The sequence below is a fragment of the Anarrhichthys ocellatus genome, unplaced genomic scaffold (assembly GCF_004355925.1).
Source record: "Anarrhichthys ocellatus isolate YVR2014 unplaced genomic scaffold, GSC_Weel_1.0 scaffold56, whole genome shotgun sequence".
In the NCBI taxonomy this organism is placed as follows: domain Eukaryota; kingdom Metazoa; phylum Chordata; class Actinopteri; order Perciformes; family Anarhichadidae; genus Anarrhichthys; species Anarrhichthys ocellatus.
Genome location: NW_022280086.1, coordinates 596,986 through 621,296, shown reverse-complemented (window position 1 = coordinate 621,296; position 24,311 = coordinate 596,986). Strand labels below are relative to the sequence as shown.

Sequence of the window (24,311 nt, the reverse complement as noted above, 5' to 3'; positions counted from 1 at the left end):
AACTACAATATTTTTTTTCTTTGGTTTGTTTGGGTAATACTAGGCAAATACCAGGAGGAAACACAAATATAACCCCATTATTACCATGGTATAAGTTATGCCCTATTATTACCTTGCGATGTCTTTACACATTATTATCCTCATATTTTGCCCCATTATCTAAAAAAAACCCGACGTTACCATCAAGTACCCTAGTACTATCCTGTTGTTCCCAAGATATTACTCCCATATTGCCATGTTTTTACTTAGCTGTAACATGAAGTAACACCCATCACTGTGCAGCCCATCAAATCACCACAGCTGACACACAAGTTGATTTAATTCAAGTGTAATACTCAAATCTCTCCACTGCCGGCTGCTGTCGCACTGGTTTCACATAAGGTCAGAACAATGTATACTGCTACAGCATCCTTCCAACTTCAGAGCTGCCTAGGAACTCTTTTTTCTCTTCATTTTTTTTTCACTTACAATATTGAGTTTTTATTCAGACCCAAAATGTCTCAAGAAACTTTGGGCTTTTATTTTACAAAAGACCTATCACAAGTGATTCTTTTGGCTGAGGCCCACTCAAAGAACTCTAACTGCTCAATGAGAGAAAATGTTAATGCCTCGAATCTCAATTTGTCAGATTACGGTTTTAAAACTGTGCTCTCGAGGTGATCAGACCACCGCTGTCATTCGCTCCAGTCCAATCTGTGAGTTTGTGTTATGGCTTTGGTTAGGCTACTTTTAATTATTTTTTTAAATGAGGAGAAAAAACAACAAAACAAGGCACTGTCCCTTTAATACTCATTTAATACTACCACATCGATAGGTGCCAACATCCAAGGAATTTGTTGAATTTAACCGGAAATAAGCCCATGTTGAATCTGCCTGCAAAATGTAGATGATATATTTAACATGTTTAACTCCCACCTAGTGCCTACTTTATAGTGTATACCATATGGTCTTACATGTCCATACAAGATTAATCTCGTGACAACAATAAGTAGTTTAAATTTAGTTTTCTAATGAAACTTTATATACTGGCATATTTGCCAAAAGTGTTTGATTCTGAAATTTTCTCGGAAGTCCTACGCCACTGACGGCTTTATATCTTGACGGTTAGGGGAAAGCCAGACGACAACAAGAAGCGCACGAGACATCACAAACAGGTCAGCGGGAAGCTCGTCTAATTGAGGTAAACGGTAGGTGAACTGCAATTTATCCAACACAAACATGGCGGCTGTATTCACATCTATTACTGTTATTGTGGAGCACATTGTGCTTCTTTTATTCATTCTCCTCCCACTGACGCTCGTTTAACGTTAGTGAGAGAGCAGCTAACGCTACACACTGGACTGCCATGACAATGGTGCGTAGTCCAAGCGGTACTGTTTGTATTAGAACGCTAGGAGATTTAGACAGTATTAAGATAGCCAACTTGTGTATTGTTAGCATTTTGTTATTCGGGCTGCCTTTGTGTGTTTGTGTGTGTGTGTGTGTGTGTGTGTGTGTGTGTGTGTGTGTGTGTGTGAGTGTGTGTGTGCGCGTGCTCATGCTTTGTTATATGTGACCCCTGAGACGTATGTATGTATGTATGTATGTATGTATGTGTCTGTAAGTTATGTGTATGACTATTAGGTGAGGCATACATGCTAATAATACAAAAGTTTACATTCAACAATGTTTAACAAAGAGGAGCCGATGATACATATCTACAAACAGTACTGACTGGGTTCAGGTGACGTCAAAAAACCCGTGTCCACGCTCTTGACACCCTCTACCCACTCAGACACAAACACTCTACCTATTGCATATCAAATATTATGGGGTAAAAAGGTGAGAAAATATGGGGGGGATCATTGTATCTTATATTTAAAACAAATTGTTTCCACGCATTGATGGCAACTACACAGTTGCTACCATAGTATGTTTGTGAGACACTGCAAGATGTACAATGTAGGTAATGGGTTGTGTGTATGTCTGTGTATCTTTTTACATATTGGAGCATGTGAGCAGATGGATGATGGTGGGGAATGGAGGGAGGAGGGGCAGTGATGGAGGCGGTGGAATAAATTAGAGAGTAATGGAGGGGAGGAGGGAGGTAGAAGGAAAGGAAGAAGGAAACATGCTGCTTCTGTGTTCTGGTGAAACATCTGCTCTCAGATTTCTCTTCTGCTCTTGGTGTTTTTCTTCAATAACTCATGTCAAAGTTCTCCAACCAATCGAATGCTAGTTTTGGTTTTAACCAATGCCTCGTTGCCTTTGCTTTACTTTTTAAAGTGTCCCTAACAGGCGGGTATTCTTTAACCTGGCATTTCAAGGCTTATTAGGTTCGCCCTTGTGACGACTCTCTCTACCTGGTCGTTTGGCTGCCTTCTTTGCAGGTGTGGAGGTGGGTGTGGCAGAGGGTCGTCAGGCAGAGTGGAAGCACCTGAGGCTATTTGCAACACTGGCCCTGTGTGCTAGAGCACTCAGTATAAAAACCCTCTGGATTCTCAGTTGGTCTCTCGCTCCTTCCTGAGACACCCATTTTGGTTGCGGTTATGGTTTGTTTCTACACTATAAAACACTGCATATACACTTTACACGCACCCACTCACTTACACTGCTGAAATGACTGACTTCACATTAGGGCTGCACGATTATGGCCAAAATCATAATTGCGATTATTTTGATCAATATTGCGATCACGATTATTCATTAATTTTAGGGACATCTTTTTATTGCACTTTCACATTTAAATGAACAAGAACACTGCTTCCACTTCCATTGTTGTGCTACATTCCAGCTAATGTACACGTCTTTACATCAAAATAAAATTTGTATGGTTCTTATTCACCTGAAGCAAAATATAAATAACAATTTTACCCAAAATAAAGGGCTAACTAAAAATAAATGTGTGTTGCTCACAGTATTTATTGGACGCATGTCTTTGGCCAAATGAAATGCGATTGCATCCGTTATTTCAGTGTGTCTTTGGGAGGTGGATGGATATGCTGTCGCGCTGTGCAGGGTCGCTGTTATGGTTTTCTGGGTTGACAGTGGACATGGACGTAGATTCAGTGAGGTAACGTTAGCTTTGGCCTTAATGCATTCGTCGTTGTGGTGGTTTTTCAGGTGGTTGAACAAGGTAGTTGTATTGCTATGCGGCGCAGACACAACTCTAACGCACTCTGTGCATATGATTTGTTCTTGGTTAACATCACTTGGCCTAAATCCAAAAAACTTCCAGACAAAGGATGATGATCCTTTTCGAGGGGCTAGCTCCTCGCCTTCTGCTCCTGACATTTGATTTAGCTTTCACAGGACACCCGTGACCGTCTGCTCTCTGTTCTGTTGTCTGTCTCTCTACTCTTCTACTAATAGCGGAGTCCGCTGGGAGCGCGCGTGAGACCTCCCATCTCGTTCGCCCCCTGGTGGTTGGCTGACTGTTAGTTGAGGAAGCGCTTGATTTGATATGTAGCAGAGCACGCATTTTAAACGTCAATATCGCTGACGATCATGCCAAAATCGTGATCGCGATTTAAAATTTGATTAATTGTGCAGCCCTACTTCACATATCACTGTTAGTTTATGTTTGTCTTTTATATTTCTTTAAACTGAGGCTACATCCATACTACGTTTCTATTTGGAAGCAGATTTGTCAAATGCAAACGATCTCGTCCACACGGGCGTTTCAGCATCATTTTCGAATTGATCTGCATCCACACGGCAGCCTTCGAAGACGGACAGCACGTGATCATTAACGTACACTGGGCATGCGCGTGACTGTGTAAACAGGAAGTGGATTGGTTGCTTAGTTAAAAAAAATACGACAGAGTAATAAAGTTGTATTTGATACTTAAGATCTTCCTCTAAAATAGTCCTCTATAAACTCAGACAGTTCGTGGAAAGTTTTAGAAGTTTTATTTTTCAGACTTAGTTACAATGCTGCGGGTCTCTCACTCTCACTCACTCACATCAAATTTACTTTAAAATCAACAATTGCACGTAAACGTTTACTAGATTATGGGTCCATAAATGTGGTCAACACACGTCTCTCACTCTATTCTGCTCCTGCTTCGTGCAGGAAAGCTTAGCAGATCACTAACAGTAGATCCGTGAAATAAAGACCATGGAATCCGTAGAAGAGTTTCAAGACTTTAGTGTGAATCTTTCTTATTTGTAAAACTGTGGAAACACAATATGAAATATGGCTTTACAAACTGTCCATATACACATGCATGAATACAAAACAACAATCCATGTTATAGCCATCATTTAACATGTCCGACTAGCTAGCTTCTAAGCTAATTTTAACATTACCGCCAATGGAGAAATGCTAACCGCGATTAGCATTTAATACAACATCAATGTTATACTAAAAGAGCGAATAGAATATATCTACGGACATCTTTTCATGCTTCATAAAGACATACTTACAGACTAAGGTCTCTCAAGGCTACCAAACGGAAGAAGTAAAATGTTAGTGCAGCGTGTCTTATTAGAATATACGTGCGTCGTGAACACTTCCCGGCCATTTCACAACAACGTCCATGAAACAGTATTTGTAGTCACACACGGCCTGTACATTCAAAGAATGTTTCCCCTTTCTGTTGATGTAGTCTGTAGACTTAGCACGTGGTTGTTTCACTTCGATATGTGTACAGTCAATGGCCCCCAAGCATTGTGGCATACCGTGTGTTTGGAAGAAGTTGACCACAAGGTCCCTCACTTCGGGCTCTGTACTCGGTTTCCGGATGTACTTGGGACCCAGGAAGACGGTGATGGCCCTACAGACTTGCCGGATGATGACTGAAACAACTTGTCGAGATGGTCCAAATGCATTAGCGGTTTTCCGGAGTCTGCCCTCGTCACTCAGTTAATACAAAGGGCACGCTACCTTTGTAAGTACATCCACGGGCGCCCTCATCGTGGTTGTTGCTCCCTCCACATGCGGATGTAATATTTCGCTAACTTTGATCAATGCCGATCTGGACATTCGAAAGTTTTCTCGCCATTCTTCGGGAATCATAACTTCATTGATTATTCCACCAGGCGCTCGTTCTTCCTGGCCTCACCCAAAACCGGCGCTCCATATACGGCTGATAACGCCTCTGGACTCGGGAATTGTCGCTCATCGCTCAAAGAATAGCTCGCCTCATCCGCCTGTAGGCAGTAGCAGCATTGTAAAATGACGGATTTAACTCCACAATTGCTGCTAGTACAGACAACAACGTAAGCAAGGCTTGTTATCCATGTTGAAATGAATCGCTGGTCGCCCTGCCTGTTTGTTTTCTTCCAGGTACGGGTCACGTGATAGTGAGTGTGACGAATCAGGGACGGAGACGTCATGGTTGCTAAGAACCAATCCAGTAGCGAACACGGGTGTGGGCGTAATTTTTTCTAAACGCATCAGTTTCCGACCGTCCACACTCAAATGCAACCCCGGAGTTTTCAAACACCTCCAATCTCGGGGGTGTTTTCAGACTCCTCCATTTAGGGTGCTCCAAAACTCCGGCGTAGTGTGGCTGCTCGGTGTAAACGTGGCAAAACATGTGTTTCAAAACAAAAACGGAGTAATCTGGACATGGCCTTAATAAATAATTGATAAAACTGCTTCATTGAATGAGTCTCCCTTTTTTGTCATGGCCTTTCGGCCCGATTTGTGAGAAGTGGGGGCTCGTCCGTCCAAATTGATTGGCTTGAGGCTGATATTTGGTTCTGACTTTGTTGATGCTCCAGGTGAGGAGTTTCTGGATCGTTGCACTAGAGATCAGCTCTTCAAGATTGCAGAAGAGTATGATATTGATCTAAGTGGTGTTGGTGATAAACAGGTTAAGGAAAATGTAAAGGCTATGGTTAAAAAGCAGTTGGTTGAGAGAGGGGTGCTGGTTGCTAAACAAGAGGGACTGGGTCAGTCAATAGCAGCACCCGCACTTTTAGTTCCATCGGGGAACCTTACCTTTGAGCAGCAAAAATAATTGCTTTTGTTACAGTTTTCTCATGAGAAGGAGAAACAAAGGGTGGAATTGGAGAAACAAAGAGTGGAAGTGGATAAACAAATAGAAATTGAGCGGTTGCGGTACAAAATAGAACAGGAAAAGTTAGCGTTGCAGAATGCAAAGTTAGGCTTAGTCAGAGATGGTAAGCTTTCTGGAGATGTTTTGCACATGGAAAATGGTTCATCGCGTTCTCGCGATATTGTGAGTAATTTGCATCGCTTTCCTAAGTTTAATGAGAAGGATCCGGATGTGTTTTTCTCATTGTTTGAGCGGATTGCACAGGCAAGAAATTGGTCAGACTCTGAGCAAACCTTGCTGTTGCAGTGCGTGTTGTCAGGAAAAGCCCAGGAGTCATATGCAGCTTTAGATAAAGATTTAACTTATAAATCAGTCAAGAATGCTGTTCTGAAGGCATACGAGTTTGTCCCTGAAGCATATCGCCAGCGTTTTAGGATGTTAGAAAAAGGGTTCAACCAGTCTTGTATGGAGTTTGCGAGGGAGCTGACAAATAATTTCAATCGTTGGTGTACGTCTTTTGGTGTTAATGATTTTGAAAATTTGTGTAATCTGGTCGTCTTGGAACAGTTTAAGAACTCTCTGCCCAGTCGTGTTGCCACATATCTTACGGAGCGTAAGGTTACAACTGCCAACCAGGCTGCGAGATTGGCTGAGTATGTGCTCATTCATAAAAGCCGGCTCGGTGAGCCTGTGTTGCAGAATGATGGCGGTGTTGAGTCATCTGGTCGCTTCGGGGGTTTTCCAGGTGGGGTGCCTCGGGGAGCGCCTGAAATGGGACAAGATACGTGCAATTACTGCCGTGAGGCAGGCCACTGGAAACAGGACTGTCCAATACTTGGGGATAGGAGGCAGCAGGCTGGAGGTGGGTGGCTAAAACCTGCTGCACTGGTTGTAAGCGTTCCTGGTCCTGTGGGAGTGTGGCAAGGTGGGCATGCAGAATCTGGCGTGGTTGGAGGCCCAGATGAATCCTATCGGTCTTTTGTCTCAGAAGGGTTTGTAACACAGACTGGTAGTGACATTAAGGTGCCTGTTAAGATTTTGAGGGATACGGGTGCTTTCAACTCCTATGTTCGAGACTCCATTTTGTCATTTTCAAATGAGACAGATACAGGGGATAAAATCCTGATGCGAGGAATGGGGTTGAGGGTGTTGCCTGTCCTGGTGCATATGCTGAATCTAGACTGTGGCTTGGTGCAGGGCAGAGTTCCTATTGGGGTGAGACCAGCGTTAACCAGTGGAAGGGATTGACATAATTTTGGGCAACGACCTGGCTGGCAGTCGTGTGTGGGCAGATGTGCCTCCTCCTCCGATAGTCACTCCCTCTCCTTCAGCCTGAGAGTGTTGTAAACTTTCCCGAAGTTTTCCCTCTATGTGCAGTTACTCAGTCGATGAGTCGTGCCGAATCAAAGGAGGTAGATGGGGACGTGGAGAAAAAAATTGCTGTGTTTACCCGATTTTCTTTTTTCTGTGTCTCATAGTGATCTGCAGAATGAACAGAGCGCAGATCCAGCCTTGGAGGTGTTTGGATCAGTGCTGTCAGTTGGTGAGGTGAAACATGTTTCCAGGGGCTACCTTCTTCAGGATGGTATTTTGGTGAGGAAGTGGGTGCCCCATGGTGAGGATTTTGTTGGGGATCCCATTTTTCAAGTTGTCATTCCAGCCAAGCTTCGTGGGCATGTCTTAAGACTTGCTCATGATGGGTCAGGGCATTTGGGTGTCCGGAAAACCTATGACCAGATTTTTTTGCCATTTCTTCTGGCCACAAATGAAACAGGATGTTTCTATGCATATTAAAACCTGTAGTACATGTAGGATGACTAATAGGCCAAATCAGGTCACTAAACCTGCTCCACTGGAGCTGATTCCAGCTGTCAGTCAGCTGTTTGAGTACCTAATCATTGATTGTCTGGGGCCGCTGCCCCATGCGAAGTCTGGTAGCCAGTATTTTCTAACTGCTATGTGTCAAAGCACTGGGTACCCGGCAGCGTATCCTTTGCGAACAATAAATGCAGAATCTGTGGTTAAGGCCCTGAGGCAATTCATAACTGTGTTTGGCATCCCTAGAGTCAAAGTGACCAGGGATCACATTTTTCTTCTCACCTGATGGCCCAAGTGTTAAAACTGCTAGGTATCATACATAACCAGTCGTCTGCTTATCGCACACAGTCAGGGCCCTTTGGAGCGGGTTCACCAAAAACTCAAGTCGCTTTTGCGTTCATATTGCACTATGTTATTGATTATGTGAATGGGTTTAGGCATCGACTTTATTCTGCAGGGAAGTTGGTAATGGAAATGTTGGCCGCATCACAAGCTAAAATGAAGAAGAGGTATGGTCCTCAAGCTGAGATGCGTGAGTTTAGTGCCGGTGATCGAGTTTTGGCTCTTTGGCCGTTTGTGACTTCACCCTTCCAGGCTAAGTTTTGTGGTCCGTTTACAGTGGTTAAACGCATCTCAGACAAGAATTATTTGATTTCAACTCACGGTCGCAGGAAACCTATTAAATTGTTCCATGTTAACTTGCTTAAACCCCATTATGCTCACTCTTCTAGTGCACCTGGTGATGTCCAGCAGGAACCAATGCCATTGAGTCCTGTGTTGGGGGCTGATAAAGTGGATGCAGATTCAGTTGAGTATGGGCGATGCTGTTCTGGATTCTGATGAGGGGTTGTTGTCTGGTTGGCTGAAAAATTAAGGGATCCATCCATCCATCCATCCATTTCCCTCCGCTTATCGGGGGTCGGGTCGCGGTGGCAACAGGCCAAGCAGGCTGACCCAGACTTCCCTCTCACCGGCAACATGTTCCAGCTCATTCTGGGGGATCCCGAGGCGTTCCCAGGCCAGCTGGGAGATGTAATCCCTCCAGCGTGTTCTGGGTCTTCCCCGGGGTCTCTTCCCAGTTGGACATGCCTGGAAAACCTCCAGTGGGAGGCATCCTAATTGGATGCCCGAACCACCTCAGCTGACTCCTTTCGACGCGAAGGAGTAGCGGCTCGACTCCAAGCTCCCTCCTGATGACCGAGCTCCTTACCCTATCTCTAAGGCTGAGCCCGGCCACCCTACGGAGGAAGCTCATTTCGGCCACTTGTAACCGCGACCTTGTCCTTTCGGTCACGACCCAGAGTTCGTGACCATAGGTGAGGGTAGGAACGTAGACCGAGTGGTAAATTGAGAGCTTTGCCTTCCGGCTCAGCTCCCTCCTCACCAAGACGGTCCGCTGCAGCGCCTGCTTTACTGCTGCAGCCGCACCGATCCGTCTGTCGATCTCCCGCTCCATCTTACCCTCACTCGTGAACAAGACCCCGAGATACTTAAACTCCTTCGCTTGAGGTAGGCACTCCGTCCCCACCTGGAGGGAGCAATCCACCGGTTTCCGGCAGAGCACCATGGCCTCAGATTTGGAGGTGCTAACTCTCATCCCCGCCGCTTCACACTCGGCTGCAAACCGCCCCAGTGAATGCTGGAGGTCACGATCCGAGGAGGCTAACAGGACCACATCATCTGCAAACAGCAGAGAGGCGATCCCGAGACCCCCGAACCTGACGTTCTCCACCCCCAGGCTGCGCCTAGATATCCTGTCCATGAAAGTCACGAACAGGACCGGAGACAAAGGGCAGCCCTGGCGGAGGCCAACACCCACCGGGAACGTGTCTGACTTATTGCCGAGAATGCGGACACAGCTCCTACTGCAGTCGTACAGACACCGGATCGCCGGTTGTAATGGGTCCGGCACCCCATACTCCCGCAGCACCCCCCACAAGAACCCCCAAAGGACCCAGTCGAAAGCCTTCTCCAAGTCCACAAAGCACATGTAGACTGGTTGGGCATCCGCATTGCTCCTCTTGTATCTGAGGTTCGACAAACGGTCGGAGCCTCCTTTCCAGCACCCTGGCATAAGCCTTCCCCGGGAGGCTGAGTAGTGTGATACCCCGGTAATTCGAGCACACTCTCCGTTCCCTTTTTTTGAAAATGGGAACCACCACCCCGGTCTGCCAGTCCATGGGCACTGATCCCGACCCCCATGCGACATTGAAGAGGCGTGTCAGCCAGGACAGCCCAACTATGTCCTGCGCTTTCAGCATCTCAGGGCAGATCTCATCCACCCCCGGCGCCTTGCCACCAAGGAGCTTTTTGACTACCTCAGTGGCCTCTGCCAGGGATATAGGTGAGCCTCCCCCTAGATCTTCAGGTGCTGCCTCCTCTGCAGAGGACATGTTGGTCGGGTTTAGGAGTTCCTCAAAGTGCTCTTTCCACCGCCCGACGATGTCCCCTGTCCAGGCCAGCAGTCCCCCCCCTGCTGAGAACAGCCTGAGCCGTCGGATGGTTTGCCAGAACCTCCTTGAGGCCAACCGAAAGTCCTTCTCCATAGCCTCCACAAACCCCTCCCATGCCCGAGTTTTAGCATTCGCGACCACCGCAGCTGCAGCCCTTCTGGCCTGCCGGTACCTGTCACCTGCTTCGGGAGACCCCTGGGCCAACCAGGCCTTGAAGGTCTCCTTCAGCTTGATGGCTTCTCTCACCTCCGGTGTCCACCACCGGGTTCTCGGTTTGCCGCCACGACAGGCACCGATGACCTTCCGGCCACAGCTCCTAGCGGCCGCGTCCACAATAGAGGCTTTGAACATGGTCCATTCGGATTCTATGTCCCCAACCTCCCTCGGGATGTGAGAGAAGTTCTTCCGGAGGTGGGAGTTAAAGATCTCCCGGACAAAGTCCTCCGCCAGACGTTCCCAGTTCACCCTCACTACACATTTGGGCTTGCCGGGTCTTTCCAACCGGTTCCCCTGCCATCTGATCCAATTCAGCACCAGGTGGTGATCAGTTGACAGCTCTGCTCCTCTCTTCACCCAAGTGTCCAAGACATACGGCCGCAAATCAAATGATACGATTACAAAGTCGATCATTGATCTCCGGCCTAAGGTGTTCTGGTACCAGGTACACTTATGTTCGAACATGATGTTCGTTATGGCCAAACCGTGGCAAGCACAGAAGTCCAATAACGAGACACCATTCGGGTTCAGATCGGGCAAGCCGTTCCTCCCAATCACCCCCCGCCAGGTTTCTCCGTCATTGCCCACATGAGCATTGAAGTCCCCCAGGAGAACTATGGAGTCGGTAGGTGGCGCCCTTTCCAGGACCCCTCCCACCGACTCCAAGAAGGCCGGATACTCTGAACTGCTGTTTGGTGCGTAAACACAAACCACAGTCAGAGCCTTGCTCCCCGCAACCCGTAGGCGCATGGAGGCGACCCTCTCGTTCTCCGGGGAGAACTCCAACACAGCGGCGCTCAGCCGGGGGCTCGTGAGTATCCCCACTCCCGCCCGGCGCCTCTCACCCTGGGCAACTCCGGAAAAGGACAAAGTCCAACCTCTCTCCAGGAGCTTGGTTCCAGAGCCAGCGCTATGTGTGGAGGTGAGTCCAACTATATCTAGCTGGTATCGCTCCACCTCCTGCACCAGCTCTGGCTCTTTCCCCGCTAGCGAGGTGACGTTCCACGTCCCTAGAGCTAGTCTATGCTGCCGGCGATCGGCTCGCCCAGGCCTCCCGCCTGACCCGCCGCCCGGTCTGCATTGCACCCGACCCCGATGCTTGTCCCTGCGGGTGGTGGGTCCACAGGGTGGCTGCTCCATGCTGTTTATTCGGGCTGAGCCCGACCGGGCCCATGGGCGAAGGCCCGGCCACCAAACGCTTGCCGACGAGCTCCCCTCCTGGGTCTGGCTCCGGGGGGGTGCCCCGGTTTCCCTGGTCCGGGCGAGGTGGCTAAAGTCTGTGGGCTGCTTATCATTAGGGTTGTTTGAACCGCTCTTAGTCTGGTCTCTCCCCCGAGACCTGTTTGCCTTGGGAGACCCTACCAGGGGCTAATGCCCCGGACAACATAGCTCCCAGGATCACTGAGCCACTCAAACTCCACCATGTTAAGGTGGCGATTCGCAGAGGAGATTAAGGGACCCTCATGAGGATAAAAGGGTTGTTTATCTCCTAGTTTGTTTGCTGTTGTGGTGGTCCTGTGGGACCCCTGTCTTATGGGGGGAGGGGCCTGTTCGTTTGGCTGCCTTCCTTGCAGGTGTGGAGGAGGGTCGTCGGCAGAGTGGAAGCACCTGAGGCCATTTGCAACACTGGCCCTGTGTGCCAGAGCACTCAATATAAAAACCCTCTAGATTCTCAGATGGTCTCTCGCTCCTTCCTGAGACACCCATTTTGGTTTTGGTTATGGTTTGTTTCTACACTATACCACACTGCATATACACTTTACACGCACCAACTCACTTACACTGCTGAAATGACTGACTTCACATATCACTGTTAGTTTGTTTGTCTTTTATATTTATTTAAACTGAGGCTACATCCATACTACTCCGTTTGGAAGCAGATTTGTCAAATAGAAACTATCTCCGTCCACACGGGCATTTCAGCATCATTTTCGAATTGATCTGCATCCACACGTCAACCTTCGAAGACGGACAGCACGTGACCATTAATGTACACTGGGCACACGCCGTCAGGTCGGGACTTTGACTAGGCCACTCCAAAGTCTTCATTTTGTTTTTTTTTAGCCATTCAGAGGTGGACTTGCTGGTGTGTTTTGGATCATTGTCCTGCTACAGAACCCAAGTGCGCTTCAGCTTGAGGTCACGAACAGATGGCCGGACATTCTCCTTCAGGATTTTTTGGTAGACAGCAGAATTCATGGTTCCATTTACCACAGCAAGTCTTCCAGGTCCTGAAGCAGCAAAACAGCCCCAGACCATCACACTACCACCACCATATTTTACTGTTTGTATGGTGTTCCTTTTCTGAAATGCCGTGTTACTTTTACGCCAGATGTAATGGGACATACACCTTCCAAAAAGTTCAACTTTTGTCTCGTCAGTCCACAGAGTATTTTCCCAAAAGTCTTGGGGATCATCAAGATGTTTTCTGGCAAAACTGAGATGAGCCTTTATGTTGTTTTTGCTCAGCAGTGGTTTTCATCTTGGAACTCTGCCATGCAGGCCATTTTTGCCCAGTCTCTTTCTTATGGTGGAGTCATGAACACTGACCTTAATTGAGGCAAGTGAGGCCTGCAGTTCTTTGGATGTTGTTCTGGGGTCTTTTGTGACCTCTTGGGGTAATTTTGGTCGGCCGGCCACTCCTGGGAAGGTTCACCACTGTTCCATGTTTTCGCCATTTGTGGATAATGGCTCTCACTGTGGTTCGCTGGAGTCCCAAAGCTTTAGGAATGGCTTTGTAACCTTTTCCAGACTGATGGATCTCAATTACTTTGTTTCTCATTTGTTCCTGAATTTCTTTGGATCGCAGCATGATGTCTAGCTTTTGAGGATCTTTTGGTCTACCTCACTTTGTCAGGCAGGTCCTATTTAAGTGATTTCTTGATTGAGAGCAGGTGTGGCAGTAATCAGGCCTGGGTGTGGCTAGAGAAATTGAACTCGGCTTTCCAAAGATGTGATAAACCACAGTTAATTTATGTTTTAACAGGGGGGGCAAATCACTTTTTCACACAGGGCCATGTAGGTTTGGATTTTTTTCCCCCTTAATAATAAAAAACCTTCATTTAAAAACTGCATTTTGTGTTTACTTGTGTTATCTTTGTCTAATATTTAAATTTGTTTGATCTGAAACATTTAAGTGTGACAAACATGCAAAAAAATAAGAAATCAGGAAGGGGGCAAACACTTTTTCACACAACTGTGTATGTCTGTGTATATATGTATGTGTGTGTATATACAGTGGGTACGGAAAGTATTCAGACCCCTTTACATTTTTCACTCTTTCATTGCAGCCATTTGCTAAAATCAAAAGTTCATTTTATTTCTCATCTTGACAGAAAAAAACAAATGTAGAAATTTTTGCAAATTTATTAAAAAAGAAAAACTGAAATATCACATGGTCATAAGTATTCAGACCCTTTGCTCAGTATTGAGTAGAAGCACCCTTTTGAGCTAGTACAGCCATGAGTCTTCTTGGGAATGATGCAACAAGTTTTTCACACCTGGATTTGGGGATCCTCTGCCATTCTTCCTTGCAGATCCTCTCCAGTTCCGTCAGGTTGGATGGTGAACGTTGGTGGACAGCCATTTTCAGGTCTTTCTAGAGATGCTCAATTGGGTTTAGGTCAGGGCTCTGGCTGGGCCAGTCAAGAATGGTCACAGAGTTGTTCCGAAGCCACTCCTTCGTTATTTTAGCTGTGTGCTTAGGGTCATTGTCTTGTTGGAAGGTGAACCTTCGGCCCAGTCTGAGGTCCAGAGCACTCTGGAAGAGGTTTTCTTCCAGGATATCTCTGTACTTGGCCGCATTCATCTTTCCTTCAATTGCAACCAGTCCTGTCCCTGCAGCTGAAAAACACCCCCATAGCATGATGCTGCCACCACCATGTTTCACTGTTGGGATTGTATTGGGCAGGTGATGAGCAGTGCCTGGTTTTCTCCACACATACCGCTTAGAATTAACGCCAAAAAGTTCAATCTTGGTCTCATCAGACCAGAGAATCTTATTTCTCATAGTCTGGGAGTCCTTCATGTGTTTTTTGGCAAACTCTATGCGGGCTTTCATATGTCTTGCACTGAGGAGAGGCTTCCATCGGGCCACTCTGCCATAAAGCCCCGACTGGTGGAGGGCTGCAGTGATAATTGACTTTGTGGAACTTTCTCCCATCTCCCTACTGCATCTCTGGAGCTCAGCCACAGTGATCTTTGGGTTCTTCTTTACCTCTCTCACCAAGGCTCTTCTTCCACGATTGCTCATTTTGGCTGGACGGCCAGGTCTAGGAAGAGTTCTGGTCGTCCCAAACTTCTTCCATTTAAGGATTATGGAGGCCACTGTGCTCTTAGGAACCTTGAGTGCTGCAGAAATTCTTTTGTAACCGTGGCCAGATCTGTGCCTTGCCACAATTCTGTCTCTGAGCTCCTTGGTCAGTTCCTTCGACCTCATGATTCTCATTTGCTCTGACATGCACTGTGAGCTGTAAGGTCTTATATAGACAGGTGTGTGCCTTTCCTAATCAAGTCCAATCAGTTTAATTAAACACAGCTGGACTCCAATGAAGGAGTAGAACCATCTCAAGGAGGATCAGAAGAAATGGACAGCATGTGAGTTAAATATGAGTGTCACAGCAAAGGGTCTGAATACTTATGACCATGTGATATTTCAGTTTTTCTTTTTTGATAAATTTGCAAAAATTTCTACATTTGTTTTTTTCTGTCAAGATGGGGTGCTGAGTGTACATTAATGAGAAATAAAATGAACTTTTTTGATTTTAGCAAATGGCTGCAATGAAACAGAGTGAAAAATTTAAAGGGGTCTGAATACTTTACTTACCCACTGTATATCTCATTCAAGAAGCCTAGTAGTGACAACATCTCTGTGTAGTCAAATCAATTAAAGAAAGTACACAATTATATTTTCACAATTATTATTCTCAGTTTTCAAATTTAACTGGATGGATTATAAATAATACATAGACATGCATAAATAAATGTTCTTCTCATTTCAAAGTAAAATAATGGCTGGATTAAAGAATAACTGATACAACAGAAAGCTTTTGCAAAAATGTGCATCTTTAAAAAGGAAGTACTTAAAAATTATTTCACTGAATTGCCCTGCAGCTTTAAATTCAGTTCATTCAGGCGTGAAGTGATGTCAATCAAAAAGGCCACAATTATATTTTTCTCATCTTCTAAAAAGAGAAATTAGTGAGCATGGACTTTATCTGTGGTTATAAAACTACTTGTTTCAGCTCTATTCTCTCTGTTGACATCATTGTTGGTCAGTGAATTCATGTGTTAAGATTCTGATCATATTGGGCTCATAGGTTTATTTTCTGTGTCTTCATTTCAGATGCGAGTGGGTACGTTTGCTGAAAAGAGTTGTGCTTTGTCTGGTAGTGACGCTTCATATTACCACTTTTAATAATCTCCACAGTCTCTGAACTGTCCTTGGGAAGAATAAACCTGTAAGAGTCTGTCCATTCTTGGTTAAAGACTCTGGTCTCTCTGACCACTTTTCTCTTTTTGGAGAACGTCATGTGAAATAACTTCTCTGACCCACGTAATTCTCCTACTCTTCGGTCTCTTTCCTCAGGTACATCCCAAGTCTCTTAATTGCATCCCCGTTTCCCTCACTTGGGTCCTTTCCTTGCATCTTAGTCCCTCCCACCAGGGATGCATGGAGGAAACCATGTGAGGAGAGAGGAACGAGGAAATATGTTTTAAGACTCTCCTTTCCTCAGTTGCGTCACGTGAAGCGACGTCTGTTTCTGATGATCACAGCTGGATCAGCTGTCAGTCGGCTTTGAGAGACTTTTGAGAAGTTTGTCTGTTCACATGATCACTGTACTTAATAATAGTGACTATACTAATAAAGACACAGTAATCACCACTGTAGAGGTGTTTTCTCTCAGTAGTCTGTTAACAAACTCTGTCCTGTGTTCCGTTTATAAGCGCAGGATCGATTTCTACTGGCGGAATGCGATCCTTATTTATGAATTATTTGCGTCGATCCCTCGGGGTCCGCGGAAGTACTGCAGGGGGTCCGTGAAATGATTAGTTGATGAGACAATTTTATTTTATTTTTTTCCAAACATGAATCTGTCCATTATTGTAATAGTTCAGTATTGTATGCAAGATAACAGGTATGTTTATGCATGGCAGTGGCACTAATGGGCCATCACAAATTTTTGTTTCCACATTTATGTTTAAAATGAAAACATCAATTTGAATAGCTTGTAGCATTGATTATCATGCAATTGACAGACAATGTTATCGGCATTTGTATCAGCTGACAAGGTATGTTTATAAATGGCAGTGGCACGGCCACCCTACTCACTGTACCTTGCACATGTTTAAAATAAAAACATAAATATATTAACCTGTGTATTATTTGAATAGCTTAGCACAATAAAGAGGTATGTTTATACATGGCACTAGGCCCAGTTTAATACAAAACACCATTTTATACAACTATTATACGTTTTCTTTACATTTTTTGTTCTTGTTGTGAGAGAGCTTATCCATTGTCACTTGTCTAGTTTTGTATTGCTTATTCGTAGTAAAAGTTATTTTTGAGAACAGACAATTCGGCCTATTTTAGAAGATACCCATTCCACAGAAGAACATGAATGAACAGCTCAGGACCAGACATGTTTTCTTGATGACCTGAAGCTACAGCAGATGCTTTTATGTTGCTCTGGGCCGTATTGTAGGGTAATGGTCTAGATGGGCCAAAACCAAGCATTGTCCAAACTGCTGTAATGTGCTTGGTGACATGAGTGATGCCTTTTTAATATTGCACTTCGAACCATTAGACCACACCAAAACATTTTCTCACCAAGGGTGATACCCAAGATATTGGTTTCTATAACCTGCTCTATTGAACTACCCTGAATTGTGAGCGGCAATTTGTGTTTTTTCATGTTTGTGTTGAACTACAAATAATACATTTTGACTTTGAGACAATGAGACATCTGAATTACCTAGTAATAAAACAAATTAAATTCTCTCTTAAGGCTTGTATTTAAATCAGTAAAATGAGTGATGCCCAATATAATCCTGAATTACAATAAAATAAATTGGGCCACATTACTGTTGGATATTGTAAGGTTAGGTAGGCCATTTGCAATATTGAATATAATAGAGAACAAAACTGATATATTTTTTGCAAACCCTCACTAATGCATTTTATTTTAGCTTACCACAGATATATTGGTCTAAGTGTATATGCCAGCCAATTAGTAAGAGTGTGAGCAACAATAAATCCTCGAGATGTGTTTGATAGAATCAGTGTTGACAAGAAAGCAAGCACTGAAAAGTATATTTTCATCTACAAAAATGTGAACCCTTCATACTGATATTGGTAACGGCTTGATGAATCCCCTTTTAGCCGGCTTTAGTGTTCCTATGTCAGGCTGCATCTCTTTGAAAACTCTAGTTTCTTGGATCCTGACATGGCTAACATTTTTGCAACTGGATTGTACATAGAAGTAGTATCTTGAAGCATTTCCCACCACACCTGTTGTCATCAGCTTGCATGTAATCAGTGATAAAAATAGTGATAGTAATAATGGGTGATAGATGTTAATGCCATTTTTCAGATATCATGATTTACATCCTCTTCATGTGTTAAAGTCTTTCCAGGTTTTCTTTTTACTCCATCTTCTCTTCCACTCTCGTTTTCTTGCCTGGCGTGTTGTGTAATGTGTACTCTAGCATGAGCAACAATGGAAGTGTGTGTGAAGGCCAAACTGAAGGAGGGCAGGTTTCCATGGCAGCCACGAGCTGTAGCTGCAGCTTTGTCAGATAGACAGTTGGATAGATTGTGTTAAAGCTTTACAAGTAGAAGGGATTTCATATAGAGTTGAATGGTTGGTATTCCCCCTTTGTTCTCCTCTCTTTCCCCAAATTGCAATTGTATTGTGTTTGTTGTCATGGCGATGTATAGATTAGTTACGCCCACATTCCCCTCCCCTCTCTTCACATCTCTCTCTTGCTCTTTCAGTATGAATGCTCAATTTCAGAACATTTACTGGGGCTCCGCCCTCCTTTGCTGGCATCACTGCCTGCAGTACGTATGTGAATGTGTTTATTGTCCCATGTTGTGGTGGGAAAAGGAGGATTTTACATACAACTGCTGTACACAGTTGTACAAACTGCAACAAAACATACTGCTGCTGTTTGCTGGCTGCAGCTTTATCTTCACAGTACATGCATGATAGTGGTGTTGGGTGTTGACTGTTGAACCATTCCTTTAACTATGAACAAACCTCTCCCTTAACTGTGGTAAAACAGTGGAGGTTTTATTTGTTTCACTGTGCTATAGCTGTACTGGAGCAGTGTGAGGGTTAAGCTGCTAAAACTAAACACTTAATTTACTGTAATAGATGGACTATTTTATCCCCTCTCTCACTCTTTATTTTTCCTTTCTTTCTCAGATTGACTGGAGCTTTACCATGCCTGTTGCCTCCACCAGGAAAGAGCCTGGTGAGATCAGACACCTTCCTCCTCATTATGTCCTATGACCAATGTGTTCTTTGTTTGTACCCCCTACCTCACATCCAATTTACCACAGGGCTGTTCAATGGGTAAAACAGGAACAAGAATATCTGACTAAGTTCAAAAGTTATCTTTTACTTAAATGATGAGAGTAGGGTTTCTCTCTGAAACTTAATCTGTTTGATGCTAATATTATTGGGCTTTACTCATGTAACATTTGTAATGGAGGACTTTTATTTGTAAGAAAAGTATTTTTACACTGTGCTCGAGTAAATCATTTAATTATTAACATATTGGTTGTGTAAATATGAATGTTGATGACAGCAACAGTCGTGCCGGGAAACGGGGCTCCATCAATCCCAGCAGTCTGGGCAAGGGGTGCTGTAAAGCTGACATGGGGGTGCGCAGGCCACTTTCTTCGTCTATGCGGAACTAGAGCCGCAGAGGAAATGCTGTCTAGTTAATTAATAGGAAACACTGAGAATAAAACCATACATATGGGTAAGATATATGATAAAAGAGCTGATCACAATGATGATTCCACCTATGATGACAATGTCAAACAGCTACATCAGCAAGCAGCATTGGGAACACATCAACTGTTATGAAGACAGAGGAGAGGCATTCTGCTGAAGCAATAAGCAAAGCAGTGGAACATTGACCTAGGGCTGTACCCAATAGTTCACAGCTTTGAAGCTTCATTCATAACCTTGTCATTCTCAATTGTCTCAGTCCTAAGTCAAAATTGAATGGGGGGAAAAAGGTAATCGCATCTAAAATTCATATCAAGTTTTTATCTAACGAAATGTTTTATTCCGTATGTGTGGGTGTTTAGCCTTTCAAAAACAACAGTTTCACTAAGGTCAGAATTTGAAGAGAGGCAAGTATTAACGGGCATTCTTGCACCAATCGAATAGCACCATAAATTATATAACTCATAACCGCAATAACTCAAAATCCTATTTTACTTATTTTTTTAAGGTTGTTGACATCATGAAATATGACAGACAATCAAATCTTCATTCGCAAACCTCAATAAAAGCTATGAATGTAAAGAAAAATTATATTTGGTACAGCCCTTGAACATGAAGTTGGCATGCCGACAAACTGACTGTTTCCCGACAGTGGCAGGCTGTGCATTTTATACCTAGGCCTTCACTGTTGTCCTGCAGCTGAAATACCACCTTATAACCACATGATGGCGCCACAGTTACTATTCGTTTCTAAGGCTGTAACTATGTACGTATTAAATGTACGAGACTTACAATATGTTTGAATAGTACTAGAGCCTCTGGAAAATGCAGAAGCTTATATTCAGGAAAATAGAATGTTTTCTGCAATCATGGAGGACAGTGGTTCTCAGCTGGTCTGGCTGTGGGACCCACCATCATTCCTTAATAACAAGTCGCGGCCCAAAGAGATAGTCTTATGATTTTACTTTCACAACTTGAACATTTTACGTACTACTGCAATGTCTTTCCTCATCTCAGTCCCCTGTGTCATGGTGTGTGGTACATCTCACTCAGTCAGAATGCCCATATTTGATTGGCTGAGCTGCATCACGTGATGTGATTCACTACCCGACATGCCTCTGCTGTTAAGTTTCGTTTCACGATAGTCACGCGCTTGACCACTGACCAATCACAGCACACTCTGCACCTTGCGGCAGAGCTGTACATGGACACTGAGCTGCACGTAATGCTGACGTCATTATAGGCCGGCTAGCAGGCTCTGATGCGTCAAAGAATACGCCCAACATGTCAAACTAAAGATCTGATTGGTTGAAGAATATGACAATCAACAATATCGTCCCCATTCACTTAAACTGCACATGGATGCACTTGAGAATCTGCAGGCCTTGGGCCTCTGTTCTTACCTAGAGACACAGAGGTGAAATCTGATTGGATAAAAGCTCTACTTAAAACAAGCTGCACTGGAAGCAGAGCAACAGAGGAAGACAGTAGCTGTGCAATGAGAAAATAAGATAATGGGAAAATATTTTTATAAATTATAATACATGTGGTGTATTTAAGAAATTATTAAATTATAAAATAGATATAGCTTTGTGATTCTGTTTAGGCCAGCAGAGAAGGCCTTGCAGGCCCTGACGGCCCACCACTGTTGCCTGATGGGCTTTAGTTTGCCATGTTATGATTTGAGCATATTTATTCATGCCAAATGCAGCACTTGTGAGAGTTTCTGAACAATCGTGTAACCGTTGTTCGTGGCGGGGCGGCCATTTTACTTGACTCCCCATGAAACAGCAAGCTGATGTATCTCCACTGGACCTGCTCAAATCTGTCCCAAACTTGCCATGCTTGATAACAGTTATAGCCTGAGGATGTCTACAAGCCAATTTTCCATCCAAGTAGGAAAATCAGCGTTATTTGAAAAACAATATCCGATTCACATGACATTTACATGATGTTGTCTACATTTGATATAGAGCAACATAATGCATGTTGACGCGCATTTAGCGCCACACAGTGGTTACAGGAAGTGGTGGACTATTTGCAAAGCATAATTTCCAGGATCAAATACTCCATGCAGTAAAAAAAAACAAAAAACGTCTAACTCTTGGTAGCGTTGTCCGATGGTTGCAGACATTCTCTGCCGCGTAAGCCGAGGTCTCGCAAGTACCCCCGACGTGCCCAAAGGTGCGAGGGCCCGTTCATCGATGTTTGCAGCTTTAATTAGGGCCCGAGCAACCGACAACGTCGGGCCAGTGAAGGCCCTATTGAAATTGTAAGGGGTATTATTATTATTAGGGCCCGAGCAACCGACGTCGGGCCGCGAATGCCCTATTGAAATTTGAATACACATAGTACATCGGGCGCATATTTTGGGAACTTGCCATACTTGCCATACTCAAACCAAATGTTGCACACTTGTCAGGCCTGGTGAAAATAGTCATCTGACATCTGTCTCTTGCACTCCCTGGAAGTTGGACCGGCGACGCCCCTCGGCCAGTATGTCCGATTTACTTGAAATTTGACACACGTCCAGCTTCGCTAGCTCTACAAAAAAGCTTCTCAGACCCCTAAGCTCCGCCGACTTAGATTTTCCGCCATTTTGAATTTTGTGAAAAATACATTTTTGCAAACTACTCCTACACGCTGCGTCCGATTGCTACCAAATGTGCTCTGGATCATTATTGGATCTACATCATCAAAAACCTATTGATATCTCTTTGCATTTACAAGATATGGACCAATAAACATATTGGGGGCGTGGCTTATATATCAATACAATAACTTCTCAACTGTTTGTCCTAAAATCACCACATTTCGAGCATATATGCACATCGCATCCTGTAACATACCCTGACATTTCAATTTAATTCACCCACTAGGGGGCACTACAGCAAACCCGTCATTTTGTGATTTTTGTTTTTTGTCACTTTTTGCGGTTTTCAGCCTTTGTACTTTAACGAACTCGTCCTACAAAATTAATTGGATCAACCTCAAATTTGGTCAGGATGCTCTTCAGACCTTTGTGACAAAGTTATTAAATTCGTGAGTTTTCATGGAAGAACCTTCACGTGGCGTGGCGGCCATTTTGCCTCATTCGGCATGAACAATAAAGTTGTTATAACTCCAAGGTACATTATTCAATCTGCAAAAAATTACATATGCATGATGCTACTTCAAGCTTGAGCATACATCAATTTGGAGCAGCCCCAGCTCTGCGTTTCACCTACATGTATGAAACTTGGTAACTACATGTATCCCCTAGAGCAGGGGTCTCAAACTCAAGGCCCGCGGGCCGAATCCGGCCCGCCATGTAATTTTATGTGGCCCCTCGAATCCAGCAAAAAAAAAATTAAATTAAATTTAAAAAAAAAACAATTATTAAAAGTTAGACTTGATCATAAAAGTATCCCCGTAGTCGAAATTATGAGACAAAGTCATAACTATGATAGAAAGTCATAATTCTGATATAGAAAATTCTCTTGGGACCATGCTCTAAACCCTACCGGAAGTCGGACATTTTGATTTTTGTGTCATTTTTCGATAGATTTTGGCCTATTTCTAGTCGCTATACTTTAACGAACTCCTCCTACGCACTTTGTCAGATCCACTTAAAATTTTGTCATTTCAATCTCAAGACCGTTGTGATTAAAAGTTATCAAATGCTTTACGTTTGACCAAATAGCTTAGCCGTAGCGGGTGGCTACTTTACGTGATTCTCCATCAAAAAAACTGATTTCCTAATGCTGCGTTCACACCAAACGTGTCGCGAATTATTCACGCGAGTAGATTACATACAAAGTCTATGCACAGACGCGATGAGACTGTCGCGGCACGAATCTGCGATGGCGCGTCGCGATGGACGCGAATCCGCGGCGCGATGGACGCGAATCGACCCAACGCGCGAGTTGAAATTTTTCAACTTCTGTGAAATATTCGCGTTACGCCCCGGTGCGATAGCTTATCAGCGTTGAGTTGCTCCCCCTGTCATCAGCGACGTCCTGCCGTTGCTGAATCAGAAACAATGAAGGAGAAATTAATCGTGACGCGTCCAGCGCGATTGGCGCGATTCACGCGGATGAACACTTGGTCCCCGGCATTTTGACCGGTGGCACGATGGACGTGAATATGCTGCGCGGTGAATGTGCGGCGCGATGAATTCAATCGGATTGTATGAACCCTGTTTGTGCCATACGGTGACAAAATAGGGTATTTATGAATTATTGTATTGCTTTGTATTAAGTATTTAATTTAGCAAAAGATCTGAGGTGTTCCTCTACACATGTGTGTGGTTGTGTGAATTGTGTTTTCATAATCACGCTTAAGCAATCGTAAAGAACTGTAGATGCATGACAAATCTCCTTTTAAGGTACACTTTAAAAAATGCAATTAATTTGCAATTAACTATCATGCGATAAGTATTTTAATTGAAAATTGTCAATTGACAGCTCTAAAGCAGTCCTACTGTTTAGCTAGAGAAGCTCTGTCTCATTATTTTCCTCGTTTCTCCCTTCTGTGTCTGTGTTGTAGTGCCCCAGATGTTGGACGCGATGAGCGACAGCACCACCAGCTCCACCACAGCCAATGACTTGGACCTCATCTTCCTCAAAGGCATCATGGAGAGTCCTCAGGTGTGGAACACACACAAATACTCACTAAATTACATCAATAATTAAAATGGACTGGATTAAAATGTGTGTGTCGGTGCGTCTGTTCGTGTGCACAAATGTATGTATATATATATATGTGTATATGTGTGTGTGTGTATATGTGTGTGTGTGTATATGCATGTGTGTATGTATGTATATATGTGTGTGTGTGTGTATATGCATGTGTGTATGTATGTATATATGTGTGTGTGTGTGTGTGTGTGT

The 24,311-nt window shown here is 44.3% G+C and overlaps 1 protein-coding gene across 4 annotated transcripts; it reads left to right on the top strand.

Annotated features, from left to right (window-relative positions):
* Positions 1 to 1,050: 1,050 nt before the first annotated feature.
* LOC116396495 (MAGUK p55 subfamily member 2-like) lies at positions 1,051 to 24,144 on the top strand. Of its 4 annotated transcripts, none has more exons than XM_031871128.1 (4): positions 1,051 to 1,180; positions 7,466 to 7,530; positions 18,907 to 18,955; positions 23,968 to 24,144. In XM_031871128.1, exons 2-4 carry the CDS (start codon positions 7,477 to 7,479, stop codon positions 24,111 to 24,113), a joined length of 249 nt encoding a protein of 82 aa, XP_031726988.1. In that variant the 5' UTR covers positions 1,051 to 1,180; positions 7,466 to 7,476; the 3' UTR covers positions 24,114 to 24,144. The 4 variants fall into 4 exon arrangements, 2 of the variants coding, with proteins under 2 accessions (XP_031726988.1, XP_031726987.1); XM_031871127.1 differs by having other exon boundaries at positions 1,051 to 1,187; XR_004213606.1 differs by lacking the exon at positions 7,466 to 7,530 and having other exon boundaries at positions 1,069 to 1,180.
* Positions 24,145 to 24,311: the final 167 nt, after the last annotated feature.

Bases quoted from the DNA above. Each gene is read 5' to 3' on its own strand.
- LOC116396495 (XM_031871128.1), top strand. From the start codon at position 7,477: ATGAACAGAGCGCAGATCCAGCCTTGGAGGTGTTTGGATCAGTGCTGT. The intron at 7,531-18,906 runs GTGAGGTGAAAC...TTTCTTTCTCAG, and splicing joins TGGATCAGTGCTGTCAGTTG to ATTGACTGGAGCTTTACCAT. The intron at 18,956-23,967 runs GTGAGATCAGAC...TCTGTGTTGTAG, and splicing joins CTCCACCAGGAAAGAGCCTG to TGCCCCAGATGTTGGACGCG.